The following is a 15,683-nucleotide window of genomic DNA, read 5'->3' as shown; positions in this document are numbered from 1 at the left end:
AATATAGAGAATTGGGGTGGGGGGGGGTCTGAATCACAGAGTTTGAGATGCCATCCATAGAACATCCCCTAGTGCTGAAATCCATATAGATAGATGTGAATTGTTTTCTGGAATCCTTTTTATTTTTAATGTCTTGGGGGGTTTGCTGGTTGTTAGTTTTCACTTCCTTATCTAAAGGAAGATGGAAAATACTGTTCATTTCTATAACCTTATAGAAAAATTATTGACACTCATTTTACCCAAGTCTGTTTGAAAAAGAAACTGGACCACACTAGGGACAGTGATGTGCCTTCATAGCAGAATAAATGCTGTTCCGATTTAAAGGACCTTTTGTGAAAAATCATTCACCACCATCTGTGTTCTTTTTCTTTGCCTCCTTCCCCCACGGAAAGCTCGGGGTTTAGATCACATTGCTGAGAACATTCTATCATACCTGGATGCCAAATCACTATGTGCTGCCGAACTTGTGTGCAAGGAATGGTACCGAGTGACATCTGATGGCATGTTATGGAAGAAGCTTATCGAGAGAATGGTCAGGACAGATTCTCTGTGGAGAGGCCTGGCAGAACGAAGAGGGTGGTGAGCCTTTTAATGTTCTTACCATTATAGAGCTTCAGGATCTGGCCTTTCGGTCTCTAGAATACAGTATTATTGGGAGCCAGTGAGACTACTTATCTTTTGATACAGCAATTTTGCTGTTTTATAGCCAAAAATGTTAAATAGTTGTTCTTGTACTTGGTAGTTTTTCTTCTGACCTGTCACTCAGAAGTGACATAATAAATAATTATTTTCTTTTTCTGATTTCTTGCCTTTAGCCCTTGCCTGTGGTGTTTTATCATCTTTGTAATCAAAATTATTTTTATGCCCAACAAGAATAAGAACTCAAGCCATCAGAAAGAGGGAAAATTGGAATTTAGTATAAATCATTGTTTCTTTTTAAGACTCTTAGATTTTCTCAAGATTTTACTGCTTAATCCTGAATCCCTTAAGGCATTATATAGTTAGCAGCCTAAGAGATAGTCACCAATTTTGTTATTCTCTTAATGAAATGGTACCATTTCATTAGAACTTCTGGAAGATTTCTTCTATATATAATTTTCTCTCAGAGGATGTCTCTGTAATGTTACTGTAAGAAAGTTGGGTGTGAATATTTCATAAATAAAATAAAGGTGATATCAATATTTTAGTTGATACATATGCACCAGCAGGAATGTGTATGCTCCATGATATCCTGAGCAATTAATTTTATGAATTGTTTATTTTGGATCATAAAGAGATACAGAACAGTTAAGAATGGAGGATCAGCTTTTCTAAGCAATTTTCATGAAAATATAGTTGACTTCCTTTCTTTTTTTGCATCTTTGAAATTCATTAATGTGTAATAAACATAATGACCTCTAAATATTATACCAAGTGCTTCAAGAGAGTTCTGTCATTCCAGCTATTAGAAAGACTTTAAAATTTCTCCCATATTCAATTAAATTAGGAAGCAAATGCCAGGCGATTTTTGGCTATATAAAAATTGCAAAAGTGAAAGTTATTTCTCCTTCCCAAATATGTTTTCCTTATTCTCACTTATTTCACTATATAGAAAAATAGAAATCTTATCTTTCATAACATTTCATAACTTGGAAATAAACTTTATATTGCATAAAAAAGCAAAAAAGTATATATTTGTATGGCATTCAAAGTCCATCATTTTGCTAAGCAAGCCAGGACCAGCCTTAGAAACAGAGGAGGCAGTTGCTTACATGGGAAAATTTTAGGGCCACTAGAAATATTCCTCTACCCCTCAGGGGGGAAAAAATGAAAAGAAACCCTCCTCCAAATAACTCCTGACCTGAAATTTCAGTTATAGAGACTCATTCCCATAGCTATAAAGATTTTGTTCCCTGTTAAAATGTACTTTGTTCCCATTTGGACTGTAAATGACAATAAACCTTTATTAGACATTGGGACTTTACAAAGTCTCTTTTTTTGAAGGCAGGGAGATCAAGAAGTAGATGGGCAGATCTTGACAGATATGTGTGAAAAAGCCAAAGATAAACATAGGCGCCACAGTTTTGCTTTAAGGTTGGCACTAAAGATCTATTATGTTAGTTACATAGAAGAATAAACCAAGTAAGATCATTGAACACATGGCTTTTTGGCCTTTTAAAAGGGCATGTGAAGGTATAGCTGAGAAATAATTCAGGATTCAGCACTAATTATCACTTTTTCCCCTATCTCTTCAACCACAGAAACTCATTCCTGCTCTTTTGAGTATCCTTCAGAGTTCTGACTGTACCCCTTTGTCTTTGGCCGTAGTTATCATCTTAGCTGCATATAGGCCCATGGAATTTCAAATATTTGTTCACCCTATGAAGACCACCTCTGGTGTCCCCTTGACATTCTGTGGCTGCTTGTTTTTACATGTTGCTTTTCTTCCTGTGTTAGTTGTCCTTCCCCACTTAAAAAAAAATTTAATCTATGATCACTTTTTCATTTTTTTCTTGCAAGTTGTCTTACCAATCCTCCTTTGTCAATAAAGTCTTTCTGTTATATTACCTTTCCCCAAATTCTGTCTTAGAAGTTTCTTCCATTTCCTCCAACCAAAAATAAATAAATACAGTTTTCTAAAAAAAACTTTGGGTTTAATTTCCACTCTACTATTGTATTTTATTTCTAGATGAATTTGACAGTCTGCCCCTAGGACATGAACTCTTGAACTAGGACAACTCTTGAATAATACTGAATATGCTCTCTCTGCTCAGTAATGGTAAAAGTATAATAAAAGACCCCTTGGGAAAAGTCCATTTTCTTAATCAGCAGATCACATTTTATGATAACATTCTGAATTTAATATTTAGCATTTATCATGTCCTCACACTCTCAAAAGTACTAGGCATTTCACATAGAAGTGGTCCCTGTTGTCAAAGAGCTTCCATCATAAAAGGTTTTGACTTACAAAATAGATATAGACTGAGACACCAGTTTTCAACACTTAGCCACCCTTTTTTGTAGCACCTTTGATTGGAAGAAATTCAGATACTTTAGTAAGGCATGATAAATACAGTGGGGTAGAAAATAAGATCAGAGGTTTATATGATTTCTCTTTCCTTAGGATGTAGAGATAGTTTCATTGCATATGAAGCAAATCCTGGGGTGCCTGTATATGATTGCCAGAGATTAAAAGGAGGACAGGAATCTCTGAGGAATGGTGGGCATTGAGAGACAATAAATAGTAAAGAGTGTGGCCTCTGTAGTCAGACTTAGATTCAAATCCCAGGTCTACTCACCAATTGTGTGACCTTGGGCAAGTTGTTTAATCTCCCTGACATTTGATTTCTTCATCTGCCAAATGAATATAGTGATTCTTACCTCATTAAAGGATGTTGACGTTGAAACTATTAAATTGTAATTATTGACCAGATATTTTTCTATTCCTTCTTTTCCTTTTTTTTTTTTTTTTTTTGGCCGAGCTGTGAAGCTTGTGGGATCTTAGTTTCCCGACCAGGGGTTGAACCTGGGCCCCTGGCAGTAGAAGTGACAGATCCTAACCACTGGACCGCCAGGGAATTCCCGATTAACCAGATTTATAACCTTTTTATTCAAAATCTGTTTGCCTGAAATGTGTTTATAGAATAGTATTGTTCAGAGAAGTGTATCTTGAAGCCCAAACTATCTCATGTGTCTTGTTTGCCCTTTTCTTTACCTTGGTGTATCATGTTTCTTGCTCCTATTTGTCCCTTAAAAAAAAAAAAACTGTTATTTCAGCTTCTCTGTTGCAGATTTCCCTTTCTGTATCACCAGAAGTCAGAGCCAGCTACCTTCCTGATAGGAAATTTTCTCAACTAATTTTCAAGGTGTATAATAGGAAGAGGGCAGGGGAGAAGTGCTCCTGGAGACATTGAACAATTAATTATATCGTAATGGAGCTATAGAGGGAGGAGTGGATGACTGGCCCAGAGAAAACATGATTTCTCTGGTGCCAGGATTACACTCAGAGGCATTTCTGCCTGTCTCCACTTTGCAGGGCACAGTGCCAGTGAGAACAGCAGTTAGTACACCCATAGTGGGGTTTACTAGCTTCCACACCGTGTTGGGTGGGTTCTTAACTTCAGGATGCGGAATTAAATTTTTTACCCAGCAGGAAGTGATTGCCATTTACTGATTTTTTTTTTGTAGCAAAGATCTAGCTTGGGATATGAGTATTCCAGAGATGTGCTGTCATAAGGAAGGAGATGCTAACAAATGTTGCTCACTGGAATCAAGGAAGGGCAATAAAATCCATGTATGTATGTACATAGCCAGGAACACACCTGTGAAAGTCAATTTCGTGCCTTAGACTTGACAGCACAGTGCTCTTAGGCATTTCTTTTTTTATCTGCTTTCCTACTTGCAGCTGGACACTCCTGTGATCCCTTTGTTTTCTGTTGAAATTGCTCCTTTTAAAGCATAGCTACATTGATCACCAGCAGCCTGGGTGCCTGAGCTGCCAACACACCTTACCTGATATAACTGGAGACTAGAAAAAGGGATCTCTGTGATAGAGCCGTTCCTGCTACCCACAATGCTAGGCTTCACTGACACTGGCACAGCTTTACTCAGTGAAAGAAAGTCTGTGGGGCATGTGCCTAGTTCAAAGGTGGTAGTCATCATCACTGACAAATCTTCAAAAGATAAGGCCAATGAATCTGTCTATACAGAGGTCTATAGTCAGTAGACGAATTCTGACTATACGCATTCCATTTGTCTATTGACATAATATTCCTGAAGGCCTGACATGCTGATATTCTACACTAGAAATCATCATGTTTTACCCCAAAGCAGATGAATGTTGGCAGAGTTCCTCTGAGCCCAGAAAGCTCCTCCTTGACTTGGGACTCCTGAAATCGAGCTTAACTTCACACCTCTCCAGGCTAGTTATGGCGATTATATGGAATAGTAACTGGTAAAACACTTTGAAGAAATAAGAAGTTTCTTGTAAATGTATAATATTATGATTTTTATTGGGAAATATTTGTTGTTTTTTAGGGGACAGTATTTATTCAAAAACAAACCTCCTGATGGGAATGCTCCTCCCAACTCTTTTTACAGAGCACTTTATCCTAAAATTATACAAGACATTGAGGTAAGAATCTATGTATATTTGGGTATTTGCCAAATACTAGAGAAATATCAACATTCTTCAGTAACAGCATTGTTACAGCAAATCCATTAGGGTTTATTGATGTGGGTTAAAAATCAGTTTCTTTTTTTTTTTTTTTTTTGTTAGAAATCAGTTTCTTTACAAGTGAATAGGGTAGGTAAAGTATAGTAAATTGCCAGGCAAAAAAATTTTAAGCTTTAAAAAATTGTTTACTGATAAATAAATAGATGAGAGAGAGAATATGATAATAGCAGTGAAACTGTTAAAGTTGCACTTATAAGCCCTTATTCAAATATCTTCTGAATTGAGTCTCTGTGGCAGTTCACTGGTAGAAATGGCCACCACAAATGTAAGATGAGCACTGAGTAGGTAACCTCATGTGGTTCATAGCTTGCCCTCTGTTGGTAAACTGTCTCTTTCCGGCAGGTTTATTATTTAGTTGAACGAGTTATATACAGGAGAGTTCTAGGAAATAAATCTTCAATTAGTTTGCAAATGGAAAAATGTTTCACAGTGTTAAATAGTGGCTTTTTAAAAAGTGCCTTAAGTTCTATATATCCAGTAGAGTAAAACATTGAGCATTTGTCATTGGTTGCCATGAAAGTCAGATAAGAGTTTAGTTCTAGTCTTTTCCTAATTACTGGTTCTATACCATTTCATCTTCTCAGACAATAGAATCTAACTGGAGATGTGGAAGACATAGCTTACAGAGAATCCACTGCCGAAGTGAAACAAGCAAAGGAGTTTACTGTTTACAGTATGATGATCAGAAAATAGTAAGCGGTCTTCGAGACAACACAATCAAGGTGAGGTCTCTTCAGTTATGGGAAGGTAGCTGAAGGGGTGGGGATGACCACAGTATATAAAGCAATCCAAAGCATAAACTCTAAGCAGTATTTACAGGAAGTGAGAGTTTTAGATTGTTTCCAGTCCGAAAGCCAAAATCATTTCCTTAAAGGAAAAATGTGTGCTTCCCCCCAGAAGCACATACAAATGGATAGTGCTAGGGTTAAATTCTCTTCTTGAAGTGCACTGAATGGGCTGTTACTCTTTTGGCCCTCACATAATTATAGGCTACCCCTGTCACTTAATGAAAAGGATAAAGTCTGCATTAGTACTGAAGCCGCATATATATAGGTGCTTAGCTATACCTGTAGGAAAGAATGCATTCCACACTACTCTGGGCTTTGATTCTTTTGGGGAATCAAACACATAATAGAGTCAGCAAGTCTCTGCCACACCCCATTATCACCGTGATCAAAAGGATCTTGTTTGCCATCCTAGATCTGGGATAAAAGCACATTGGAATGCAAGCGAATTCTCACAGGCCACACAGGTTCTGTCCTGTGTCTCCAGTATGACGAGAGGGTGATCATAACTGGATCATCGGATTCCACAGTCAGGTAGAGAATTTCAAATGATCTTTTGAACTTTGAAATATCAGATTCACTCTGTTCTGTCTTAGATAGTAATTTTGTATGTATCTGCATGAACACAATTATGAAACTTCGTAACCAAAGAAGAATAAACCATCAGCTCTCCCCATCATTGTGTCAGTCTAGAACTAGAAAACTTGATTTCGGAATGGTTATGGTAAGTTTACCTTTTTGTACGTTTAAGAAACTACATATTCTGTCTTAATTTGAGGGCATCATCTATTATAGAAACTTTGTAAACCTTACATTTCTTACAAAAACCACCTCACAGGGGAATGACATGAATGGAATGAAGCCTTCCTTTGGGGTGGTTATAACTGTAGTACAGGCATGCATTATCTCCTTTAAAATGTGTACAGGTGAGCAGCACTCCCCCTTTGCCAGCCCCTCCCCTGCTGTCCCTGCAGTTTTTAATTGCAAGCTTTACGCAGGGAGGGGCCTTCAATTTCCAGAGGCATTAGTGATTTGATGACACAGCCATTATCCTGCTGGAGTCCAGTGTAGCTTGAGTTCTGGGTACCAGCAGCACTGCTGGAAACCTCTGTTAGGAATTTTGCCTTGAGCTAAAGGGTTTAGCAAACATAATGCATCAAAAGTAACTTTAAAAAAATAGAAAAAAAAGCAGATAACTGCATTGTTAGATTCTCTGAAGTTAAATGTTTACCATTCCAAGTTATCCTCTGTGAATAGAAAAGGCCATTCCTGTTTCTTGTCTTTTGACTTAAAGGCATAGCAAATTCAGTTCTTAGAGTTATCAACATTTAACATTTATTGGTGCTTTGTGGAGCTTGTGGAGTGCCTCAAGGAAGCTGAAAGATTGTAGAGGCTAACATCATTTATAGGACAAGGGAAAAAATGATTTTCTAAAAGAGGGGGCTAAAAAAATAAAAAATAAAAAAATAAAAAATAAAAGAGGGGGCTAAACTGGAAAAAAGAAATAAAATGTGTTATAAAAAAACGAAGTAAATATACAAAAATAGAGTGATCAAAGTAAAATATACCTTCACAAAAAATTTTCAAGCTATCCAAGGGTCCCACACTCTGCTGTGAAGCCCATATTGATATTGGGATGCCTATTCTTGATCCCCACACTCATTCAAAGCACAAAAATGGGACCTTACATTTATTAGAATCTAGATAATTTTAGGCCTTGACCTATGTGGTGAAAACTAAGATCCAGTCATCAAGCTCACATCCACAGTACAAAGTCAGAAGCTTCTTGGCTTCTGTCAGTTCTAAGACCTGAGGGCTGTCTGTGGGACCACCAATGCTGTAGTTATTAATCAAATTCCCAATTTAAAATGTATCAGATTGAATGTCAGAAGGTTTATAATAATCATGAAATCGGGGGCCACCTCACTGGTGATGGTCAGTGCAACCTTATTCCAACCCCCTGCAACTAGGCCAGATTTCAGCAGTGTGTCTGAAGGATTTCACACTAACTATGGGAATAGGGTGGGAATGGTGGGGAGTGAGCTGGTCCCATAACTTGTAATAGACTGTAGCAGGAGTTCCATCACAATTTCAGATAACCTTAATGTTGTTTGTTCCAGGGTGTGGGATGTAAATACAGGTGAAATGCTGAACACATTGATTCACCACTGTGAAGCAGTTTTGCACTTGCGTTTCAATAATGGCATGATGGTGACCTGCTCCAAAGACCGTTCCATAGCAGTATGGGATATGGCCTCCCCAACTGACATCACCCTCCGGAGGGTGCTTGTTGGACACCGAGCCGCAGTCAATGTTGTAGACTTTGATGACAAGTACATCGTTTCTGCATCTGGGGATAGGACTATAAAGGTAATAAGGCATTTTTCAGTAAGTCACCAACTTGGAATAGGGGAATTCACGTGGAAATCTCCCCAAGGGCAATTTCATATTTAACCATCACTGTAGAGTACTTAATATTTAAATCAGATACTATGTGTAAAAAGGTAATGAGTGAGATAGGTTGTGTGACAATTTAAGGTTTTTATTCCTGTAAATAATGCTGAGTATGAAAAGGACGGGGTAAATTTAGGTTCAAGAAAATTTGTCGTAAGACCAGACTAACCCCATAAGAGTACATCAATTTGAGGAATTCTAACATGATAGCAGCCAGCTACAAGTTAGCCCTATATTACTGTGAATTAAACTTTTGTAATTTTTTGGTTTGATTTGGATTAGCTGGAGAAATTGAATTCCCCCTATTAGTTCAGTCCTATTTTCTGCTTCCCTAAGATTTTACTAGTTGCCATAGATTTTACTAGTAAAAGCACCAGATCAACTGCCAAATACTATTTCTGTTTCAGGTATGGAACACAAGTACTTGTGAATTTGTAAGGACCTTAAATGGACACAAACGCGGAATCGCCTGTTTGCAGTACAGAGACAGGCTGGTTGTGAGTGGCTCATCTGACAACACTATCAGGTGAGCAGCAGCTGCCTTTGCCCAGAAGGGATCACTATTATACTGCCATTCATTGTTTGTGCACAGATCAAACAAATTTCAACTGTGTTACATTTATAATAAAATGCTTTTCAGTTTCTGCAGCTTCTTACAGGTCAAAAGTTTGCCCCAAACAGAGAGGAGCACAGCAAAGCCTTTTGTTGATGTGTTTCCTTCCTGTAATAGTTTCATCACCAGATAGACCTATTTAAAAGGTACTGCTTGAATGAAGAAGTGAGCAAGAGAGATAAAAATGGAGGTTGAAGGCCCTTCTCTTTAAATTTCTCCTGTCTGCAGTTGAAAAGTGCTAATAAATAGCTAAAGGCCTTTTCTCTTTGCCACTGTTCTAAAAAAAGAAAAAAGATTTGTTTCCATACTAGAAATTGTGCATTTTGTTTTCTTAGCATTACATAATTGGCCAGGAAGTTACCAGTCTTTGAAATTATGAAGAATCCACAAGTTGAAGTATGTTTTGGTGTTTTCCCTTCATGAAGATGAATGACACACATATGAATAAAATTTGGAAGATTTAGCAACTCTGTCCCCCTCTTTCAAAGAAACACTAAGGGAATGAAAAAGCCATTGAAAAAACAACAGATAGAGATATTGTTATACCTAAGGAAATTATCATTCCTAGGAATCATTTGGATTGGTCAGAAAGCATACATAAGTTTTTGAGAACTTACTTTGCATTTCCATTATATGAGAAAAACTGTCCTGGACAGTGGAGTTGAAAGCAGAGAGTGTCCTCAGTGACAAAGGTGGACATACTTTCTGAGGGCAGGATGTCACTGATACTGCGTCTCATTCTTATTAATTGTGATTTTAGGAAACATTATTTTTCTTGGCTTGGTCATTTCCTTCATAGGCAACTATGTACATTAAATTCATCTTTTATATTCCTTGGTAACCCTGATTACAGAATTATATGAAGCTTGGTTCTTTGAAAATATATACTACATATTTGAACTTACATCGTACGTCTTTGTGTTCATCTGGCAGAAAGGAAGTAAATTACACTGAAAATAATACATCTGTGTATGAGTGTTGACTGATTTTATTTTTTTGGATATTTTAAAAGACTTATGAAGTATGTTATTATACCATTCCAAGCTTAGAAAAGAATACATGAAAATTCACTTGACTCAATTTTCTCTTTTAGATTATGGGATATAGAATGTGGTGCATGCTTACGAGTGTTAGAAGGCCATGAGGAGTTGGTGCGCTGTATTCGATTTGATAACAAGAGGATAGTCAGTGGAGCCTATGATGGGTGAGTTTGCTAACAGGGTTTTTAAAAAATCTGCCTCTTAATCCCTCCTGCCTTAGAATGTTAAATGTAGCCTTTCCTTGTCTCTAAAAGATTATAGATATCACAGAAAGAATCTGATACAATATTTCTTGTGTCTAGTCCATATATTCACCTCTCCTTTGTTTACTCTTTTCCAAAATATTCTTCCCAATCATTTAATTATTCGTGTTCATGATTTTCATTAATATTTTGGCTTTTTGATTATATTTGTCCTTTTTGCCCTATAATGCAAAGAACCAGATAAACCCAGTATATCAGGATATAAATATAAAATAGTGACTTATTAAAAAAGCTGAAATGTTGGAGGGCAATATCTTTGGTGTGGGGGCTTAGTATGGTAGTCTTGAATTTGTTTCCCTTTGAGTGATTCCTAAAAGTACAGCTCTTGTCTTCACTCCTAGCATTTCAGTTACAATCAGTTAAGTAATCTTTACTTTCCTTCAGTCTAATTTCCAGTGGTTATAGAGTCCATTCATGTTGTGGATGGATCCCACGTCCAGCAATGCTAATAAGCACACAGTAAATTCTTACAAAAGTGTATTCACTTGTGAAGTCCTCTCTATCATTTCTGCTCATCAAGGTGCCTGATTTGGGGGAGTAGAAGGCCACAGTTCAAATATTGGCAGCTTTTTAAATATCAGAAACTAACTTACAACATTATCTTAGTTTATGAGCTGGCTATGCTGATATATTAAGACAACTCAAGCAGCAGTAAGTGTTAACAGACCCACTTCCTCTGCTTTGAGTCAGCCATCACTGTCAAACCTTTGGGAAATTGTTTGGGGTATGATGACGTGTTCTAGCTAAGTCCAAGGTTGTATTTTCTCGTTGCCCTGGTTTTGATCTGTACCCACTTTTCTTGGGTTTTTCTGTTATTGATGCTTAACTTGAGGAGACATGACCCATAATTGATTTATAGACTTTTCTTATTTAAATCAAAATATGAGGATTTGCTTATACAAACTCCAGAGCTCTTAAATGAACCCCAGTCCTCTGATATGTGTGACCTAAGCCGTTCTTAGAATTGACCAGAAAGAAGGTGCCTCAGAGTTGTAGGTTTCTAGGTCTAAGTGATCTCTTCTATCATGAAGAGTTCTAGTGTATCGATATAAGAACTCCTTTTGGCCCCAAAGTATGGTGTAACTTTACCATGCACTCTCTTCAGTTTGCTTAAAGCTAACTTATTTCTCGTTTTTAGGTTAATCACGTACGTTTTCCCCTTTTAAGACTAATAATCTCTACCTAAGAATGAATGCAAGAACTGAGTCTCCAAAACAAAAAAGATTTTCTATATTCCTGTGAGCTGCATTTGTGATATAAACTATCTTCACCATACTTATTTATTGCCATGACTTTTTGCCATTCTTCCTGTGTTCCCTTAATTTTACTTTTAACTAAGATTTTTGTCCTCTTTTTGATCTTTAGAAAAATTAAAGTGTGGGATCTTGTAGCTGCTTTGGACCCCCGCGCTCCTGCAGGAACTCTCTGTCTACGGACCCTTGTGGTAAGAGCCTTATTATTTAGAGGGATTTCGGGAGCAGGAAGGGGAAGAAATTAACATTGATGTGCTGTGAAATACAGAGCTGGATTTGATAGTTAGAACCTCACAAAGCCTACTACTAAGTGGAAAGGCAACCAATACATGACAATAAAATATGTTTATATAGCTGCCTTTCATCCAAAAGTGCTTTAGAGACTGTATATGGAGAAGAATGTGGCAGCTGTTCAACAGCTGCACAGCAACTCTACACAACAGTTTAGTACAGGAAGTGAATAAGAATTCTGTATCTACCAGAAACAGTAGGGGGTACTTAGGGAGAGAGAACATAATTACTCAAATTGGAACCTGTCCAGAATCTGAGGACCTGCACACCTGTGCCTGCAAAAAGTGCCACGAGAGTCTCTGTGAACCCCCTGGTCAGCCCCTGAGTTCCACTTCCTATTTAAGGCATGCTGCCTCCAGCAATTTGAATCCCATCTCTTTTATTCTAATATACCCCCTTGCCCAAACATCTTGACATTTGGGAAAGAAGTGACTTAGAAGGAAGAATTTCACCTCGAAAGCACCAAGTTCTTTATGGTAGTGTTATCCAAAGGCCCAGATCAGAAAATGCCCTAAGGTTTCAAAGCTGCTTCCATTAGAAAAAGATTAGGTGGGGCACCAGGGAGGACAGAATCTTTTGTACAATTCAGGAAGAAGATGAGAGCAAGCATTTGAAGCCTAGTGTTCTGAATCTGACTCTCAACACTTAGGCAGCCTCTGCTGTGGAGAAGAGAGAGATGCATTTCTTTGTCTTCCTTATTGGATTTAAAGCTCATTCTTTTAGCACCAGACCTTCTTTACCTGCATTTTCACACACTGTTTTTTAAAATGTGTACTTTCATTCATTTGGTTTTTGAAGTATAATTTGCATATAGCAAAATTTGTCCTTTTTTTTAAGTGTACTTCTATAAATTTTGCAATTGTGTAAACACCACAATCAAGATATAGAACATTTCCATCACCCCCAAAATGATGCCCTAACCTATTAATTCCCTCTCCCCAACCCCTAGCAACTATCCCTATAGTTTTGCTATCTTATGAGTGTCATATAAAATTTTGCTTTTTTCACTTCTTTTGAGATTCATCTACATTGTTGCATGTGTTAATACTTTGTTCCTTTTTTATTGCTGAATAGTATTCCATTGTATGGATGAACCAATTTCTTTATTCATTTACCAGTTTAAGGACATTTGGAATGTTTTCAGTCTTTGGTAATACTGAAAACATTCCCATACAGGCTTTTATATGTACATTTTTTTCTTTCATTTCTCTTGGGTAAATACCTAGGAGTATGATTTCTGAATGTATACTTAAAATTAAAAGAAACTACCAAACTATTTCCCAAAGTAGCATTTTGGGAGTTTGCAAATGCAAACCATTTTACCTTTCCACTAACAATATGTGAATGTCCAATTTTTCCACATCCTTGACAGGACATGGTGGTGTTAGTTTTTAAAAACATTACAGCCATTTAAGTGGGTGTGTAGTGGTTGTAGTTTTAATTTGCGTTTCTGTGATAGCTAATGGTATAGAACATCTTTTCATGTGCTTATCTTCTTTTGAAGTGTCTTCACATCTCATCCTCATTTACTTACTGAGTTGTCCTACTAAGTTTTTAAGAAAAGATTTATTTTGATATAATTGATATACAATAACATGAACATATTTAAAGTATACAACTTAATAAATTTTGACACATGTACAGAACAGTGAAAATATCACTTCAACCAAATAATGAACATATCCTCGTGCCTCCTATTACACAGTAATCCCTCCTTCTCATCCCACCCCACTTTCCCCTGCTCCAGTCCCCAGGCAACCACTGATCTGCTTTCTGTCAATATTGATTAGTTTGCATTTTCTAGTATTTTGTAAATGGAATCATAACAGTATGTACTCTTTTTTTGCCTATTTCTTTTCACAAAGAGTAATTATTTTGGGATTCACCCATGTTGTTGATATAGAGCAATAGAGGTCATTCCTTTTTGAAAATTGCTGAGTAGTATCCCATTGTATGGTTATATCAAAATTTATTTATCCATTTGCCAATTACTGAAAATTTAGATTATCTCTAGTTTGGGACTATTACAAATAAAGTTTCTATAAACATTTATGTGCAAATCTTTGTATGGACATATATTTTCATTTCTCTGGGATAAATCCTAGGAACAGAATGGCTAGGTTACATGGTAAGTATATATTTAATATTTGTTAGCAACTGCCAAACTGTTTTCCAAAGCATTTGTACAGTTTAACATGGTAGAAGTAGTACAACTGTGCATGAGAGTTCCAGTTACTCCGTGTCCTCACTAGTACTTAGTACAGTCTTATTTGAGTCCTTCTAGTAAGTCTGTCATTGTACTTCATTGTGATTTTAATTTTATATCCCTAATGTTCGTAATGTTGAGCATCTTTTCAAGTGTTTATATGCCATCCATATATCTACTCTGTTGAAGTGTTTGTTTGAATGTTTTGCCCATTTTAAAAATTGAGTGGTTTTCTGATTATTGAGTTTTAAGATTCTTTTGCATATTCAGGATATAATATGTCCTTTATTAGATATGTGATTTGCAATTTTTTTTCCAGTCCGTGGTTTGTTTTTTCATTCCCTTTATCTTTTGAAAAGCAGAAATTACTTTTGATTAAGTCCATTATGTCAGCTTTTTCTATTAGGGATTATGTTATTAGTTATCATATCTAAAAAAATTATTTGTCTAATCCAAAGTCACAAAGATTTTCCCCTCTACTTTCTTCTGTAAGTTTTATACTTCAGGTTTTACATTTTGGTCTGTGATTCGTTTTGAGTTAGTTTTTATGGGTGGTACAAGATATGGATCAAAGTTCATATGGATATCCAGTTCCAGCTTCATTTACTCAGAAGACTGTCCTTTTTCTTCTTAATTTCAGCTTTGTCAAAAACTAATTGACCATATGTGTGTAGGTCTACTTATGGACCTATTCAGTGCCATTGATCTTTTTGTCTATCTTGATGCCAATATCATACTATCTTGGTTACTGCAGCTGTTTAATAACCCTTGAGGTCAAGTAGTGTAAGTCCTTCAACTTCGTTCTTTTTCAAAGTATTTTGGGTTCTTTGAGTTTTCATGTGAATTTTAGAATCTGTTTGCCAATCTCAACAACAACAAAAAATCTGAGATTTTCATTGAGATCATGTTGAATCTAGATCAATTTGGCAAGAATTGACTTCTTAGCAATATTGAATCTTCTAAATAAAGACCATTTATTTAGGTCTTTTAAAATTTCTCAGCAATGTTTTATAGCTTTCAATGTAAAGGTCTTATATATCTTTTGTCATATTTATCCTTAAGTATTTCTTATTTTTAATGCTATTGTAAATGGTATTTAGCATTTTTGATCTCTGGATTGTTCACTGCAAGTATATACAAATACACTTCTTTTCCAATCTGTTTATCTTTTGTTTTCTTTTTTTTTTTTTTACTGTACTGACCATCAGTACAATGCTCAAAAGAATAGGTAAGAGTGGGTGTCCTTATCTTTGGGAAAAGGCATTTGGTGTTTTACCATTTTATATATTCTTTTGAATAGATATATGTTAGCTATAGGTTTTTCATAGACACATTATCAGGGGATTAGGAAGTTCCTTTCAGCTCCTAGATTGCTGAGAGCTTTTATTAGGAATGGATGTTGGTTTTTGTTAAATGCTTTTTCTGCATCCGTTGAGGTGATTCACTTTTATTCTGTTAATTGCTGTATTACATTGATTTTTGATATTAAACTTTGCATCACTACAGATCCCATGGACATTAAAAGGATTATAATAAAGGAATATTATGAACAACACTATGCCC

General features: G+C 36.3%; 1 protein-coding gene across 16 annotated transcripts in view; it reads left to right on the top strand.

Moving 5' to 3' along the window:
- Positions 1–15,683, top strand: part of BTRC (beta-transducin repeat containing E3 ubiquitin protein ligase) — a 176,015-nt gene that overhangs the window by 156,550 nt on the left and 3,782 nt on the right. For all 16 annotated transcript variants that reach the window (XM_057734606.1, XM_057734604.1, XM_057734603.1 and 13 more), the window contains 8 exons: positions 393–579; positions 5,017–5,113; positions 5,800–5,937; positions 6,416–6,534; positions 8,121–8,370; positions 8,862–8,980; positions 10,161–10,271; positions 11,736–11,814. In XM_057734606.1, coding sequence (XP_057590589.1) covers positions 393–579; positions 5,017–5,113; positions 5,800–5,937; positions 6,416–6,534; positions 8,121–8,370; positions 8,862–8,980; positions 10,161–10,271; positions 11,736–11,814 — 1,100 coding nt within the window. The remainder of the gene's footprint in view (positions 1–392; positions 580–5,016; positions 5,114–5,799; positions 5,938–6,415; positions 6,535–8,120; positions 8,371–8,861; positions 8,981–10,160; positions 10,272–11,735; positions 11,815–15,683) is intronic.

This window comes from Hippopotamus amphibius, chromosome 5 (genome assembly GCF_030028045.1).
Source record: "Hippopotamus amphibius kiboko isolate mHipAmp2 chromosome 5, mHipAmp2.hap2, whole genome shotgun sequence".
Classification (NCBI taxonomy): Eukaryota; Metazoa; Chordata; class Mammalia; order Artiodactyla; family Hippopotamidae; genus Hippopotamus; species Hippopotamus amphibius.
The sequence above is the reverse complement of the archived record's forward strand: the minus strand, read 5'-3'. Positions and strand labels throughout refer to the sequence as shown.